Source organism: Podarcis liolepis (assembly GCF_965112155.1).
Source record: "Podarcis liolepis genome assembly, chromosome: 14".
Taxonomy (NCBI): Eukaryota; Metazoa; Chordata; class Lepidosauria; order Squamata; family Lacertidae; genus Podarcis; species Podarcis liolepis.
The window spans coordinates 6,588,550-6,605,920 of NC_139569.1; the positions used below are offsets into that span (position 1 = coordinate 6,588,550).

Sequence of the window (17,371 nt, forward strand, 5' to 3'; positions counted from 1 at the left end):
ATGTCCATCTTTAGAGGAGGGGAAACAAATGTGCTGCTTGGGCCACATTTGTGGAAGTACTGAGCTCAATCCCTTTGTCTGATCTGCAGAAGTACAGATAGCAGCAAGGAAGTCCCAAAGAACCACAAATGCTGTTATGTGCTGTTTGGTGAAAACTGAAGGCATTTATATCCTTGAGGTCGCCATCCAAAAGCAAAATAGGGATGTTCAGTTGCTAGGATTGGGGAGAGCTTTATTCATAACTGCTGCTCATAGCCATCTTGTGGTCTTCTTACAGGAGCTGAACAACCGCCTGGCTTCAGAGATCACACGGTTACGGACCCTGGTGACTGGGGAGGGTGGGATCGAGATGGCTGGCTCACCTCTCACCCAAGGCAAGGATGCCTACGAGTTGGAGGTGAGGGTGCCCTGCCTTGATTCCAGATGTTGCGAGTTCAAGGGGCATGTGAAATGGACTTTCCTTCTTGCTCAATGGCTTAACTCCCCCCCCCTTTTCATTTGTGCATAGTTGCCTAACCTAAAACACATCTGTCTGGGTTTCTCTTCCCCTTTGCAGGTCTTGCTGCGAGTCAAGGAATCAGAAATACAGTACTTGAAGCAGGAGATCAGCTCCTTGAAGGATGAACTGCAAACAGCATTGAGGGTAATAGTTCTGGAGGAGGCCTGCCTTTGTATCATACAGTCAGACAGCAAGTGCCTTTAAATGCATATGAATTCAGCTGACTCGTGTATACACATACCACTTGTAATTATGATAATAGGTAGTTTCAGTAAAATTCAACACAAATGTATTTCTGTAGTATCCACAAAGCAGTGAAACCAGTATTGAAACATGCCTGAGCAGATAAAAAAAAGTCTTTAGTTCCGTCATGAAACTCAGAGCAGCATACATTTGGTTTTCAGACCATCTCCCAACCAGACCTGCATAGCCTCAGGAAGATAGCTGCGTTTTGAGCCTTCAGTCTGTATAGCTGCTAATTGTTTCCAATGTAGAAGAGTCTGTATCAGTGGCAAATGCAAGCTGTATATTGGTTCCCCCATGGGAGTGTGTGATCTCCCTCCCCTTGAAATATGTACTGCCTTACTTTGAGTGGATGGTTGTCAAGAGTAGTTCACAGATTTGAAAGATGCCATATACAACTATTTCGTCAAAACCAAATTGTTCTGCAAGAATGGAGCCTGTCTCAGTGGGTTGCAGTGTTCTTTTTTTAAACAAAGCCCAAACCAGGAAAGATAAAAGGGAGTACTTTTGGTACTGATTGCAACAATATGTGTTGTTGGGTTGAAATCTGTCTAGCTCTTTGGCAATATTTGCTACTGCCGATCTCCAAGGCTGAAGGAGACTGAAAGCATTTCCTCGGCTGAAATGCTGTTATCTTTTCTAAAGGACAAGAAATATGCCAGTGATAAGTATAAGGACATTTACACGGAGCTCAGCATTGTGAAGGCCAAGGCGGACTGCGACATTAGCAGGTTGAAAGAGCAGCTCAAGGCCGCCACTGAAGCCCTTGGCGAGAAGTCCCCAGAGAACACCACTGTGTCTGGATACGGTCAGTCTTCTGTTTAGCTGGTTTGGCTTTTTCATAGGTGCTGGTGAGGATTCCAGATGAAAGCAAGGCCAAGTTTCTGGCTTTTGCTTTGGGTATACTTACGTGGGCCATACCAGTTTAGGGAGCCAGCTCTGTAAGGTAAAGGTAAAGGGATCCCTGACCATTAGGTCCAGTCGTGACTGACTCTGGGGTTGCGGCGCTCATCTCGCTTTATTAGCCGAGGGAACCGGCGTACAGCTTCTGGGTCATGTGGCCAGCATGACTGAGCCGCTTCTGGCGAACCAGAGCAGCACACAGAAACGCTGTTTACCTTCCCGCCTGAGCAGTACCTATTTATCTACTTGCACTTTGAGGTGCTTTTGAACTGCTAGGTTGGCAGGAGAGCCAGCTCTGTAACTGGTGGCAAATGGGGGTCCCTTTGGAGACTCTATTCTGGGTTAGGGGTGGCCCTTGCATGAGGTTAGGTGAAGCCATTGCCTCTGGCAGCAGATCCACGCCCTCCCTGTGTTCAAAGTTACGCTGCTGCCAGCCCCACTGTGGTTTTGCCCACACCATCAACACAGTACCGCTGATCTTACCAGTCACAGTGATGGGGCTAGCAGCAGCGTGGGCACAATGACTGGGCCAGGGAGAGGGGGGCCAGATCTTCAAGGGGGGTGTTGGAGCATTTTGCCTACAGTGGCAAAATGTCTTGGCCCAGGGTTGTTCCTTGTGCCCATTCCTTTTTTCCACGGCGAGGGAGGAAATGTTGCGCTTGTAGTGCTTTCAACAGCAAGGTAAACTGGCTCTGTTTCTCCTCCTCCACCTAGATATTATGAAATCCAAAAGCAACCCTGATTTCTTGAAGAAAGACAGGACCAGCGTTGGCCGGCAACTGAGAAATATCAGGTCAAAGGTGAGTTTATGGTGACTTCATCCAACTTTCCAAACGAGGTTATGCTATGTCGGATGCCATAACAAGTCTATGAATGATATGTCTGTGTTCTGTCTGTGTTATTAGCATGTGCAGAGGTTTTTTTTTCCAGTCGGAACTCACTGGAACTCACGTTCTGGCACCTCTCAGGCAGGTGCCATTGCTGTTCTAAGAGAACAAGAGAGGTGTTCATGGTGAGTTCTGGCACCTTTTTTCTAGAAAAATAGCACTGAGCAGCTTTCTAGATTCTACTCCACCCCTGGGTCTCTGGTTTTGGGACTGTTGGTGGTTTCAGTTTTCCCATTTTTCAGTGAAGGGCATGAGAGCTTTACTAGGGCCTTGAGGCCTTCTTGGGTGGCCCCCAACAACATTTGATGCTCCACACAAACCCTCACACTGCCTTTCCAAAACTAGGTAAGCAAGGCCCTGGGCTTTGGGAAGAAGGCATGAAGGCCCTGACAGGATCCTAGAGTCCTCCTGCCTCTTTCCCAAAACCTAGTTTGAACTTTCCCAACCGTAGGAAGAGGGAGGGCTCTAGGATCCTACCAGAGCCTTGTGCCTCCTTCCCAAAACCAGGCACTTTGCTCAGTCGGCTCTGGGAAGGCAGTGTGTGTGGTGGTGGTGAAATTTTCCCTCAACTCCTCCCCCCCCCCCCGCACGCATACAAAGCAGTGTGTCACCCACAGGTTCGATGTTGGAAGTACTGTTGCAGCCCCCTTGGTCTGAGAGGTTGGATTACCCTGGCTTAGAGGGATATGCTTTCAGCTAGGCCACAAGGGCAGTACTGATGGGTGTTTAACAGGCTTGGCCTGTGTCAATGAACCACCCTCCTGCCCCATGTTTGAGCACCTGTACTGGTGTGCAGTTCCAGGATCAGTAGCCTGGTAGAACTGGAAGGAGGGAAAGTTACACACAACTCTCCTCACCCTGAGACCAGGTTTCCCTGAGCTGGTATGGTAGGAAGACTGGCACAGCAAAAGGCACGCGCGCGCACACACACACACACACACACACACACAGTTACACAAATGTTGTGATAATCGTGCAGTTTAGTCCTGGTGTCATTTGTGATTTGCCAGTTTTGTGTGTACGTGTGCACTTTGCTTTGGAGTACCCCAATTTTTCATTGTGGCGTAGCTCCTCTTTGTTACAAAGTGTTGTGCTTTTTATTTATAGTTTCCCTTCTGTGGCTGATTTTATGTACTGAGTTTAAAAAGCAAACTTCTGACCTTGCAGGCCATGAAGACCCCCAAGCTGCAGTTTGCCTTTTTTCCCTCCTTGCTAGGGTGGGAGGGAGTATGTTGGCACTTGGGAATTTCTGGAGCAATCAGGATTCATGTATTTCTCCTATTTCTGTTTTCTGTGTTGTTGTTTTTGTCTTTGCTTCCAACAACAGTCCGTTATTGAGCAGGTCTCATGGGATAACTGAAATGCACCAGATTCCAGGTTCCCTGTCACATAGGTAATCCAAACAGCACCTTCCAAAGAACACTGCACCTCTTGAGGGGCAGCCCACTTAATGCATGCCCGGCTCACATCTCCATGGCTAATGAGAATCTATCTCCCCTTGCCTTTGAATTACATAGAGGTTAAGTGGGAGGAGCAAGAGGCAGAATTTCAAAACTTAAGTTCATGCCAGATTGAATGGCTGTTTCTGTGCCTCTTCCATCCTTTTGCTTCTCCCTGCCCTCACTGACATCCATCACTGGAAGGATTTCTGCACCTCCTAAGACAAACAACGGGGTGCTGCGTTGAAGGCATGGGACAAAAGAGTGTGCATGCTGGATGAAAATGCATGCTTTGGACTTAACTCTCCCAAATGGCGGTGTGTACAGGCAGAAGGGTACTTTTTGATTCACTAATTATGTCCTCTGGAATGGATGAATTTTTTCCAACCTGCTCCTAACGAAGGGCAGACAGATGTTATGTGAAAAGCCAGTTGCGCTGTCCACAGATCAGGTTTCTGGTCTCTACCTTTCCCCCTTTTAAAATCCTTTTTACCCATTTCTTAAATATTCTGGTACTAAATCAGCTGATCTACCCAACCCATACTGGTTTATTTTCCCAACCGTCTTAGTTGTTAGGTTAGTTGTCCCCCACCAAAAAAGATGACCCGACAGGAGAAAGTGGTTGATTTTCTGCAGATTGTCGGCAACAACTGAAAAAATTAGGTCACTACTGTATAAAAGGAGTAGTGACCTTCTCAAAACATGGTTTCATTCCTGAATGAGGTTTAATTTTCAGAAATTAAGTGTATTGCCCATCAAGATAAGTACCACACCTGACCAAGAAGATATCTGCATTTTGACACAGAAAAAAGCAATGTTCTATGCAGCTTGGTTTGGATGTACTATAAGCATTTTCCTCTATAACCATCTGATTTGGAATATAGGGAGGCAATTTTAATCCAAAGAACAACAACTGTGGATTTTTTACCAGCATTAAGAGCAGTTTAAATGTCTGATACTAGACTAACTGCATTTAGCTTTAATCTACAGTGTCCCTAGAGCTCTCTTACAAATACCACAGAATTGCATGGTGCTGCTTTTGTTGGGACTCTTTGTCACTTGAGGTTTTGTATTGGGGAAATGGTTCGCATGTTTCAACACACACACACAGTGAGAAACCCTTTCACACAGAGCAAAGCACGTTAGAGCAAAGGGTTCTAGGCTAGCCTTCTCCCTGTCGTCCTTGAGTGCAGGGAATTTTTGTCATGGATAAGTATAAAAACAGATTCGATCCTGAAGTGATACAGTCCACCTGCAACTGCATCCCTTGATTCGGTTGCCTGTAAATCAGCTGATACTGCCATTCCTCTCCATCAACTTCCCCCAGTTTGTAAGGTTTTGTAATTAGATTTGATGGGTGGAGAGAAAGGCTTCTTTCAAATGGCAGAAAATGGACATTGGCACAAGATGATCAGAAACTGTGCATCTCCTTGTCTCATTGATTTGTGGTTGGATCTCATTGTAAGAAATGTATGTTCCAGTGAAAAATAGCCAGTGTCTGACACGGAGATTCTTCTTTCAAAATAACTGCTAAAAAGGCAGAAGAGTGATTTCATAAGGTCCAGACAGAGATCTCCGGACCTTATCAACAATCTCCCCTCTGGAATCCTGGGTTTAAATAAGGGGTGGTGAACCGGCTGCCTTCCAGATGTTTTAGACTCCCAGTTCCCATCATCCCTGTCCGTTGGCCATTCTGCTGGGCTGGTGGGAGTTGAGAGTCCAAGCGTACCTGGAGGCCACCTGGTTCCCATTCTTGATGTAAACCCTTAGATCATATATCACAAATAGCTCCAGAAAACATGACGTGAGATTGCCAAAACACTGCAAATGTAATCTTGGCAGCTAGAAGCTTTCAGGCTGTGCTTGGCTTGGCCCTCATGAAATAAAAAGGGCCCAAAATGGACCCTTAACTTGGGGGGAAGTTTTAACTTAGAAATTAACGTATTTCTCCGATTAGCAAAAAACAGACAGAAACGTATGGCACCCTGGTCTATCAAGACCGGCTGCTTTATATCAGGATCAAGATAGGACTTTGAATCATAGAATTGTACAGTTGGAAGGGTCCCTGAGGATCATCTAGTTAACTCTCTGCAATGCAAGAAGATGCAGCTGTCCCATACAGGGACCGAACCTGCAACCTTGACATATCAGCACCATGCTGCAACCAACTGGGCTATCCTTTCTCTCCAGAACCATTTAGCTTTCACCAGGATTAAGCATTGTAGGGGCATAACTGCTTGTTGAAAGAATCACTCAGGGCAGCTGTGCTGATGAACTGTTGGTGTACAGCCCTGGACTTGAGTGCTCAAACAAAATGGTTATGGGAAAAGTGCAGTTTTGAGGCGCTGATGAGCTAGCAAAGGCTTTTGCAGTTGTCTCAAACATCCAAGCAATTACTCTCCCAACTAAGTTAGCTGTGCCTGCAGTCATCCAGTTCATTTGCCGTCTTTCTTCACCGCGGATTGATTCACCAATAACACCACTCCATAATGGTGCATTTTCTTTGAAGCATGTCTTTCTAATCTTCCCATTGAGGATGCCATCTTTTGCCTTTCCTTTGCCTGAGCATTTGTGTCATCTCTCTCTATTGGACTTTTGCTTTCCCCACCAGAATGGCATTTAACGGTTTGCTCTTCCTTCTCTCCTCCCATGTACAGAGTCTGAAGGAAGGCCTGACCGTGCAGGAGCGCCTCAAGCTCTTTGAATCCAAGGACTTGAAGAAAGACTAGTTCTCTCCTTCCTATTTGGCTTGACCACGCACACCTCCTTGCTTGCGGCATCACAGCACAAGCACCCTTCTGTTTTTTGTTCTCTAGGATCCTCACTGCTGTTGCTTGTGTGTGGGTTTTTTTTCTGTTGTTGTATGGATGCTCCAGAAGTCTGGAAAATGCTGGGGGTTCTTCTGCCCACCATCAAATGAACTTCCCAACTTCTTAGTCCTGACTTACAAAGTTTTTAACCTTGGCAAGAGGGCTGGGAGAGATTGGGGATATGCTCCCCACCCCCCTTGGCTCTCAACAAAAACATCCTTCCTACTGTATATCCATTACACTAAGTGTCAGTATTAAGGCTCAACAGCCTGTTGATAAGCTAGCTCTGTTTTACCAAATTCTTTGGTGTAGTGACAGGGCCCTGGGATGGGGGGGAGGGAGGCAACACACTGTGTTTAGCTCTGCCACTGTTGAGAGGAATCCAGCACTTAAGTGCATGCTTTGGATCAAATTTTGAACCACTGAAACAAGACATGCAGACCTGTTTTTGGCATAATCAGCGCCCTTAGTGAAAGCTTGTTTGTTGCAACAAGATATTGGCTTAGAAAAAGACATTTGTGGCAGCCCTGATTTGTAGATTGGTGTTTAACTATGTGGTCAGTTTGGAATCTATTCCCTTAACGCCACTTAGATCTTCTTGAAAAGCTTTTAAGTTGCTTTGCATACAAACAGTTGCAGGCATTGATGTGCAATCAGCTTGTGATGAAATTAATCAGTGCAACTTAACTATTTCTCGTGGAGAAATAGGGTGGTCTCCTTCCACACACTCCTTCTGGCAAGGTAATGCTAGAATCTGCACTGTTTCTTAGTTTCAGTGGGAGGTATCTGCCTCTGTGTCTGTCATACAATGTGACCCAGACTTTTCTCCCACCTAATTTGCTGCAAAACAAACAAAATTCTTCTGCCCAGAAGAGTATTTCTTCAAGATGCCTTTTAAAGAACAAATCTTTTGCAATCCTTGCTCTGGTCCTCTGGAGGCAGTAAGAGCGCTTCTGCCATGTAATCGGTAGGAATGGTTCAGAATTCTAAGTAGGCAGGGCTCTTTTACAAAGCAGGAAGGGCGTGGCTTGCTGATAAGCAAGAGGTATTTGGAACAGTACAGCTGAAGTCAGGCCAGTCCTCCAAGCAGGTCAAGGCAGAAATGGGGGCTGGCTTGCCTTTGGATTGACTTTATGGGTCTCAAAACAGTTGAAGATAGTCTTCTGTATGTTCATGTAAGCTGGTAGCATCTGCATGTGGAAATACAGTTGCAAGATGTCAGTGGAGAGAGAAGTCTAAACAGGGGAATGGCAAGTCACAAGTAACCTTGCTAAAAGGGGGCATTTGAAAAGTGGCAGTCCAAATTTTTGAAAACATCTTAGTGCCATTGTTTATCTGAAACAAAGCAGTTGTCTGGGCCCATTTGTCCTCCTTACCTATGAGGCCCAATAACAGAGGCATTGAATATTTGATCTGTTGGGTTCCAGGGCCAAAAGGCCTTTCCCAAGCAGAATAATGTATATAGAGAAGCTTTGAACAATGCATGCAATTTTTTATTCCAAAAGCAGGTGAACATTGCTGTTTTGCAAAACGTATAGGAAGTGTTGGGAAGTTAATTCTACAAGGTTTGTGGGCAAGGTGGCTTTTGGTATTTTAAAATTCTTTTTATCTGCCTTGCTCAGGTGGGGTGAATTTGAGGTGGCGTTCTACTTTTCAGTCTATTCAGACTAAAATTGTTGATCTTTTGAGCAGACAAATCTGTAAAGCAAAGTTTTGCTGTTAGAGGCTAGAGAGAGCACCCTGTCCCTTTTAGTTTCATCCTGTTCTTAATTGGACACACATTGATGCTATTCTGCGGGCCCTTGCTGCTGATCCATGCCGAAGCAAAACAGCTCTTAGCATCTTTGTCTTATATGCAAAGCAATGTTCCTTCAAAAGCTGTTGCTATTTTGGAGCTGGGGGGTCTTCACAGCAGAAAATTTGCTGTCTTCTTGCTGTGTGTCTGGCAGTTTCTTTTTAAATCAGGTATGAAAGGGATAGGGTTTGGCTGTCTTGCATTGGTACCTCTAGCAGTCTGTCCACACTGTCTGACTGCAGAGAGTGGTTAGCACATAATGGAAAAGTCAGCATTTTTATTCCCTAGAGTGGCTAAGGAAGGATGGTTGTGCTTCAGGCTTAGATTATTTTCTTTCTCCTTTAAAATCATTAACTAGGCTTGTAGCTTGGCAGAAGAATCTTATTTTCCCTTAAGTACCTGCAACTTGAGAGAAACCTTGCCACTGGAATGAATTATCTTTGGATTATGTTTATGTTTAATCCATACACTTCTTTAATAAAACAAACAAATGTCCTATGTCCTCTAAGATTAGAATAGCCAGTATTTCACAAACATTAAAATTGGTGTAAAAAAAAAAAGCAACCAAGCATCTTTTTGCTCAAGAAAGTCTGTACTGCTGTGACCAAGTTGCTCTTCATACACAGCAAAGCAAGTTGGCATTCTAGTTGTATTTCTTGAATGGCTTTTAAAAGGCACAGTATAAACATTATGTGAATAAATAGGTATGTTCTATTGCAAGCTGCTGCATTTTACACAAACCTACACTACAAAATAACTGTGGTCTCAGTGAAGTTCAACACTAATGGATGTACAGTATAAATATACTTGCATAACAGCTTCTTTAATCTTGCCTGTTGCAGATTTCTTTATTCGTCTCTCCTTTTGAAACAGAATTGAGTGTTCTGTTAATGAAACTCATTTTCCTTTATCCCATTAAAATATGGAAAAGGGGGATTGCCGATGTGCAGATCCCAAGCAGGCTGTTTTTCCTGTGGCAGAGGCTGCCTGCAAGTAGCCCTACGCGTTGTTTCTTAATAAGTGTCACTTTTTGTAATGACAACATACTTGATTAGAATCCCACTGGATTTTTTGCATTTTGGTGGCTCATATGCAGTACTTAGTTTGTTGTGAACACTTTTAAGCACATGCACGCTCAGTGTAGCTTATACTTCCTTTGTAATTTCTTTCTTTTTTAAAAAAGCTTTGTTCTCTTTAAAAATAATTTAAAACCTGTATAGTATTCAAAGCACGCAATGTAAATATTTATTACTCAAAAAAAAAAATAGTGGAGGGGTTTTGGGGGTGAATTTTTTAAAAATCTTGTTCTAATACAATGTCCTTTTGACTTGGAAAAGGAAATTAGTGTAACCCGATAAACCCACTCTATGTTCCCTTAAAGAATGTCTGTTGGTTTGTTTGAACATTATAAATATATTTTTAAATTTCTCTGATACCTTTTTAGTTTTGGAAATGCCTGTCCAAAGAAGATGTACAGTGTTTCAAAACTTCAAGCCTACTTACCTATACATTAATTTTCTTACCCTTTTCAGTTCAATAATCTTAGAGCTGACAGTGGCATAAACAACTCTTGGGTGTGCATATATATGATTGCAGAGAGTAGTATATCTGTATATTAATGGTGGTAGTTATTCTGTCACTAAGCGTACATCAGTATTCTTGCATGGTAACTTGGCACTGTTGCGGAGTAAACCAAGGATTTCGATAAGGGAATGGAGTAGATTTTTATTCCTGCAACCCACCCATCTTTTTCAGGTTACATGGCATGGTGGTGTAACAGCATGACAGAATAGAGTTAACATAGGGTGATTATTCAATTTACTGTAACACTATATTTCATTGCAATGTAGTTTCAACAGAGTTACAGTGCCGGGATCATCTTTACCACTAGACTATGGAAAGTAGATGGGAGTCCATTACTGACTGCATGCCTTGGAGAACAGTTATATGGCACATTAGAAAATGTCTTGCTTTTTCAAGCAGTGCTTAGCAGCCTCACGCCATGCACTGAAGTCCACTAAGGAGTAAATGAAACTGGGAGTTGACAGCAAAACCCTTCTAGTGCCAAGTGAATTAACCCCTCTAGTCATTGAGGATTGATGTAGGGTTCTCATTTCAGTCTGCCAGTAGAAGAACACAGCTTCTAATAGTGTATTAAAACAGTCACCTCTAAGAGAAATCAAAGCACTTGAGAAGCTATCAGCTAAGTGTTCTTGAGTAACAAAAGCCTGCATTAGTACACTCCTCCAATGTGGTACTTGTTTGGACAAAATGTGTATATGGTTAAGAAGGTGAGGCAAGCACTGTACACACACAGGTATCCCTATTTGAGCTCTTCCTCATGCCAATTCAACACCAGCTTCCTTTTAAAAGATACTGAAATCAGTCTATATTATAAACCTGCTTGATCGACAAGCAAGCCTACAGAAGCCTCAACTCCCAACTGACCACGACCAAACTGAATCCTAAAGTGGTCATCCAAGCATGAGGAGAATGATCAATTACTCCAGCTCTGCAAGATTCAGAGCCAGAGCAGCCGTGGGATTCGGCAGGAAAGCTGCTAACCCCAAAATCTGGAACTCGCATGCAAGAGAAGCAGAATCAAATAAAACCAATTCACTGGGGGAACATATTCTCTAATTTGCCTGGTGAACAAACGTGTCCAATCTGACTCTTTTTGCAAAGATGAATGGTTTGAGCCGCCTCCTTGGAGTCTGAAAGGTATCTTTCTCCTCTTGTTTTGTTTTCATGCTTTTAAGAGCTATTTCCTCCTTCAGCTGTTCACTGTAATAGAAGTATCATTTATGTCACAGTATTTATTCCTTACAAGCCTTGTGTGACATGCTAGGGTTCCCATGGATGTAGCTGATGATTATTTTGTAAATATTAATTACTTAACTATACATAAAACTGTATCGTAATAAACTATTTTTGCACCACCCTTGGCATGCTGTGGAGAAGATTTTTGTTAACACTAGAGACAGAGAAGTTCTTGAAATAGCATTCCAATGTTTTTGCATCCTTCAGTTAGGAATAGAAGACAACAGTCAAGGATGCTATGCTTACTAATAAAAGGATCTATGCAATACAATTGTGGAAAGCCTCCAAGTACTTCCGTCTGCTCTGGAGAGGCATTTCAGGGCAGATACACAGCAAAAATAGCACACGTGAAATTATGAAATGTCCAAAGAATTTAATAGCACATAAGAATGATTGTAGCAGCTATCCCACCTGCAGTTACCCTTCAATATAAGTATTAAGAAACATTTTATGAACTACCATTGGAAGGCCACAACGATTACAGTACACCAATTACTAAACGGCTTCAAGAAAGGCTGAAGCATTCTGAACTAGTGAAAAATTACTATTAATTACCACATATTGTTTCTGTATGTGTTTTGCTGACAGTTTTCAAAAACTAAAAGCTAAATGAATATAGCTGCTTTAAAACAGCATATGACTCTGGAGAAAGTTCTATGACCGTGATCCACTATCTTCCTCCCTCCTCCTCTTTGAGGAGCACACAACATATTTATTTAAGTCACTACAGTGTACCCACCTCTTGGGTACAATGGAGTTTCTACTGTATCAAGAGTACTGTGATAACCACACATACAGTCTCTTTGGAACAGCTTCAATACTTTTGGAAAACCACTGACAGACTGATTCAAAGCCCTTAAAACTCTGGTGTCCATAGAATCATAGAGTTCTAAGTCCAACCCTGTACAATGCAGGAATCTCTAGTATCCATTGACCGATCACCATCTAACCTCTGCTTTAAAACCTACAATGAAGGGGAGTCCACATCTTCCAAAGAGAGTCTGTTCAACTGTTGTACCAGCTCTTACTGTCAGAAAGTTCTTCCAGATGTTGAATATTCCTACCTCAACAGTTCCCTCCCCAAACTGGCACCAAAAAAATACGCTTACACCAGAGTTGCATTTCTACACTTGGGAAATTGGTTATGGCTACAACTTACATGCCAACATAAGGTACCTCTCAGCCTTATTCTGCACCCACCCATTTATTAGGACAGGCAGGTGTTTTTTTAGTATACCCTCTTCAAATGTGATATTCCAGGTGATGTTGGCTGCCCAGTGGCCATCAGTCCCACCCAGGATGGCTAGTGGTCAGGAATAAGTGGATAAAGTCTTAACACCTGTAGAGTCACAGCTTCCCCGCCCACTGATATACCAAGTTCCAGTTCGGTTTGAGATTCCTCCGTTACAGGGAGTTGACCCTTAAGGTCCCTTCCAACTCTACAATTCTGTGATTCTAGGGCTGAATTCTACACATGTACAGTCATCGAATCACAGAGCTGTAGAGTTGGAAGGGACCTCCAGGATCATCTAGCCCACTCCCCTGCAATGCAGAAATCTCAACTAAAGCATCCATGACAGATGGCCTAAAAAACCCCAAGGAAGGAGAGAGCACCACAACCTTCCAAGGGAGTCCATTCCACTGTCTAACATCTCTTACTGTCAAAAGGTTATTCCTGATGTTTAGTTGGAATCTACTTTCTTGTAACTTGAATCCATTGGTTCAGGTCCTACCTTCTGGAGCAGGAGAAAACAAGGTTGCTCCATCTTCCATGTGACAGCCCTTTAGATTTTTAAGATGGCTAACCTATCTCCTCTCAGTCTCCCCAGTTCCATGCCAAACATACCCAACTCCCTCAAAGCGTAAGGCTTGATTTCCAGACCCTTGATCATCTTGGTTGCCCTCCTCTGCACACGTTCCAGCTTGTCAATATCCTTCTTAAACTGTGGTGCCCAGAACTGGAAACTATTCCAGGTGTGGTCAGACCAAGGCAGAATAAAACAGTAATATTACTTCCCCTTCCACACATGAAAGAGCAGCATATGAATTATCTGTGAGTTAAGCACACACATTCATGCCCATTCACACAATGAGCATTTATTTTCAAGTAGGTCTCCTGCTTTATGCTGCTCATCTACAAAGGCAAATGGTTCTTTTTTAAAAAAATTTATACCCCACCCATATGGCTGGGCTTCTGGGTGGCTTACAGCATATCTAAAAACATAATAAAAACATCATACATTAAAAACCAAAGGGGACAAAGCTGTTCAGGCAGCAACCATTTTAGGCGCATCCGATATGTGCGCAATCACACAAACATTGCACTGAACTCGAAAGTAACCCGAAAACGTCACAAAAGGGGGCGGAACAGGGTATTTGCAGGCTTTTTCAATCATATTTCAAATATATGTGATTTAACTTAAACGTGCAGTGCCTCAAAAAGTAAGCGCCACATAAATTTGGGAGTTGGCTGTATGTTAAAAGGTCCCCGCCCCCCAGTAACATCCTGCATGTGGATACTAGGGTTGCCAAGAGAATGGCAGAATAAAACTCTTCTTGAAATGCTATCTACATGTGCTGACAGCTGTTTTTACAACAGAAACATATGTATTAGAATTTAAAAGGCATGCTTTATTTAAAAGGTATAATAGCACACAAGTACAGGCCATCTATTTCTCAAAAAATAATTCAAACACAAATATGTTGCTTGTACAATTTTTTAAAGGAGCATAAATTATATTTAGTTACTCCTAAAGCAATTTATGCCATTCTCAAACACCTAACTTAGGAACCAGTCTTTGGACTAAAAAATTTACTGCTTCAAAATAGTCATTTAAGCTGCAATTTTGTTTGAGGAATAGTTTTATCCTTTTTCTGTACCTGCTGTTCTTCTTTGAGGAAAAATGTGTAATGAGCCGGATTGTAGTCCTCCCAAATCCTTTCAAATTCTGCCAGGAAAAGATTCACACAGTCCCTGTCTTCAACTACCAGCAGGTTCTCTCTGTTGTTTTGAATGGCTTGAGTAGTCCAGTTCAGGGAGCCAGTGATCAGCATTTTTTTGTCAATGATGGCAAACTTATGGTGCATGTAGCCACTATCCTGATCATGACGTACCTGAATGCCTGAAAAACCAGCATACCCTATTCAGTGCCACAAAATCGCTTTTCCATCTTTCCACCAAACTGACTTAGCTCCTAACACTATACTTAGTGTACTGAGAGCTACATACAGAAATTCAGTGGCTGAAATTTCTTAAGTGCAAAAAGAACTTATGAGGACACAGGGCAACTTGTGGAATTATACCCTGAAATGACTTAAAAGTTAAATGGCGTTAAACAGACATGACCGCCATACACGCTCCGCAGGCTTGCACCCTGGAGAAGTAAATTCAGTGCTGCTAGTGCAACAAAAACAACACAGGAGGCAGCAGTTAATGATTTACCAATCTCTGCAGCCACAGTTTGACTTCACCCTGGAAGTCACACTTCATTTCTTACAGATAGGTAGCCGTGTTGGTCTGCCATAGTCAAAATAAAAAAATTCCTTCCAGTAGCACCTTAAAGACCAACTAAGTTAGTTCTTGGTATGAGCTCATACCAAGAACTAACTTAGTTGGTCTTTAAGGTGCTACTGGAAGGAATTTTTTTATTCATTTCTCTAGAGATAGACGAAGGCCAACAACCAAGTGGTTCTGCTGGGGTTGGGTGGGACTGCTGAACGTTGACTGTTGTATAAATAAGTGAAAACAACAAAATCCTTGCAGGGTGGGGTATGTAAATGACAACTCCGCTACCAAATTCAGCATAATTATTATTAAATGTATTTTATACCCTGCTTTCCTCCCAAGCTGGGACCTCATTACAAATTGTGAACAACATTCATATCAGAAAGAACTTTAGGAGAGGATTTTAATCAGAGTGGTGGGGCTTGTTTCTAAAAAGAAAATGCATCGCAGAGATTTCCAACGACATAAAACCAGACAGTGGCTCCCCTTTTTGTGGAATGCTCTCCCCAGGGAAGTTCATCCTTTACTGGCCTTTTAAATGTGTTTGTGGGAGGGGGGTGGGGACGGGGTCATTGTTTTGTCTTGCTCTTGTTCATCTTTTTACTCTTCTTGACTTTATTATGTCGTTTCTGGGGTGTGTTGTTTTTTTAAAAAAAATCTTGTATTTTTATGTTGTGAGCAGCCCTCAGATCTGCGGATGAAGGACGGTGTGCAAATTTAATAAGTAAACAACGGGTTAAAATCCGCCCGTCGGGTGTTTTCTGGTTTGTGGCGCCCGCCTCGCCGGGGGTTGGGCTAGACGACCCTTGAGGTTCCCCTTCCGCCTCACACCGCCCTCCCTCCTTCCCTCCCGGGCGACTCACCGGCTCTCCGGAGTTCGCCGATCCGCGACCCCTTGAGGGCCATGTAGTCGGTGTCGGTGACGACGCGCACGTGGACGCCCCTCTGGTGCAGGAGGCAGACGGCGCGGCCCAGCTGCGGGCTGGAGAAGGCGAAGACGCACAAGTCCAGCGAGCGCCGCGCCGACAGTACGCGCGCCAGGAGCCGCCCGAGCGCGCTCTCGCCGTGGGGCAGCAGGCACGCGCACGGGGTCGCCGCCGCCGCCGCCTCCTCCTCCTCCGCCAGCAGCGACTCCACGCACGTCACGCGCGACGGGAAGAAAAGCACCTCGCGTACCGGGGAAGGCGGCCGCTGCCACCACGACGACGACGACGACCGACCCAGTCGCCCTATTAGCCAGCAGGCCAGCGCCTCGAGAGCCATGCCGAGTCCCACCGCTAGCAGGGCCCGCGCCTTGCCGCGCCACATCGTCGCCTCAGGGCGCCACGACGGCCAGCGTCTCCGCGCGCTCCTCCAACCGCCTTTTTTTCCCCTCCGCGCATGCGCCCCTCCGCGCGCGCTATCCTCTCAGCTGCCTTGTCTGTTAAATTGCCACAAGCGCGTGCGCTCCGTCCCGCTCAAACGTGCCTTCCCACGCCACGGCGCATGCGTCCGTCCGCGTGTGCTCTTTTCCTCTCAGCCGCTTTTTCTTTTAAACTGCCGAGGCGCATGCGCATTCTTCACTTCATCAACCTTTTTACTTGGCGACTTGCACGCGCGCCCTCTTCAGCTCGAGTGCTTTGAGGGTTTTTGTCCCCTCAGAGCGCTGCGTCCACTACAGCGCATGCGCTGTCATTAAGGCTGTAGAGAACATAAAACGGCAGGCGCGGACAGGTGGCGCATGCGCATCCGCACACGCCACAGTTTCCAAGCGTCTCGTTATGTTGCTTCCAGCTGCGCTTCGTGTCGTGTTTCGATTAAAAGAAATGAAGTTCATTTTATCCATTTATAATCCTCGGCTTTCAAAACAGCATCCGTCCAAGGCAGTTTAGTATACAGTCATTGCAACCGCTAACAAACAAGTGATAACAGAAAGTTAACCATAAAGTTTTAAAAAATAAAGTTATATAGTTATATATAGCTTTTAATTCTATCAATATACTTTTATAATTATTTTCTCCATGTTGTAAGTGGTTCTTATTTCTTTATCTATAAACCGCCTTGAGTTCCTGCCAGGGAAAAAGGTGTATAAGTATAATAATAATAAATTTCACTTGTGCTATATATGTAGTTTTCCAATTTCATTGTTCTGCATGGGACAATGACAATAAAGATATATCGTATGGAATAAAACAGGCTCCAATATTATTATTATTATTATTATTATTATAAAAGCAAAAGTAGATAGATATAGGATATGGGCTATCCCAAAAAGCTTACTTTGGGGTTCATACTTTCAAGCAAATAAGGAACTGGGAACTAAGAAACAACTTAAGCAGTGTCCCTTTACATATGTTTAAAGCCACGGCAACCTGATTTTTTAAATCAAAAGTTGGAAAATTTGCTTCAAAACTACAAGACACAGCAGGTGTGTCTTGCAGAACCGAGACATGCTGCATGCTCTATTTAGACGCTCAAGGTCGGTTGATTC

General features: G+C 43.8%; 2 protein-coding genes across 21 annotated transcripts in view; one reads left to right on the plus strand and one right to left on the minus strand.

The window, feature by feature from the left end:
- Positions 1-11,517, plus strand: part of MPRIP (myosin phosphatase Rho interacting protein) — a 160,497-nt gene extending 148,980 nt beyond the window's left edge. For 10 of the 20 annotated variants that reach the window (XM_083474648.1, XM_083474654.1, XM_083474646.1 and 7 more), the window contains 5 exons: positions 278-397; positions 557-643; positions 1,388-1,550; positions 2,360-2,445; positions 6,629-11,517. In XM_083474648.1, the coding sequence (XP_083330774.1) occupies positions 278-397; positions 557-643; positions 1,388-1,550; positions 2,360-2,445; positions 6,629-6,700 (528 nt within the window). In that variant the 3' untranslated portion in view covers positions 6,701-11,517. Of the gene's footprint in view, positions 1-277; positions 398-556; positions 644-1,387; positions 1,551-2,359; positions 2,446-3,859; positions 3,926-6,628 lie in introns of all 20 variants that reach the window. The other 10 variants (XM_083474649.1, XM_083474652.1, XM_083474644.1 and 7 more) reach the window with 3 other exon arrangements.
- Positions 11,251-16,999, minus strand: PLD6 (phospholipase D family member 6). The gene is made up of 2 exons (XM_083474817.1): positions 15,765-16,999; positions 11,251-14,518 (listed from the first exon to the last, which is right to left on the minus strand). The coding sequence occupies exons 1-2, from the start codon at positions 16,207-16,209 to the stop codon at positions 14,226-14,228; spliced, it is 738 nt and encodes a 245-aa protein (XP_083330943.1). The 5' UTR covers positions 16,210-16,999; the 3' UTR covers positions 11,251-14,225.
- Between the last annotated feature and the right edge of the window lie 372 nt (positions 17,000-17,371).

What these genes read in the sequence shown, in the direction of transcription:
- PLD6 (XM_083474817.1), bottom strand. Translation starts at nt 16,209, where the DNA reads ATGTGGCGCGGCAAGGCGCGGGCCCTGCTAGCGGTGGGACTCGGCATG. An exon ending in CGGCGAACTCCGGAGAGCCG is followed by an intron (nt 14,519 to 15,764) that starts GTGAGTCGCCCG and finishes CTGGTTTTTCAG; the next exon opens with GCATTCAGGTACGTCATGAT.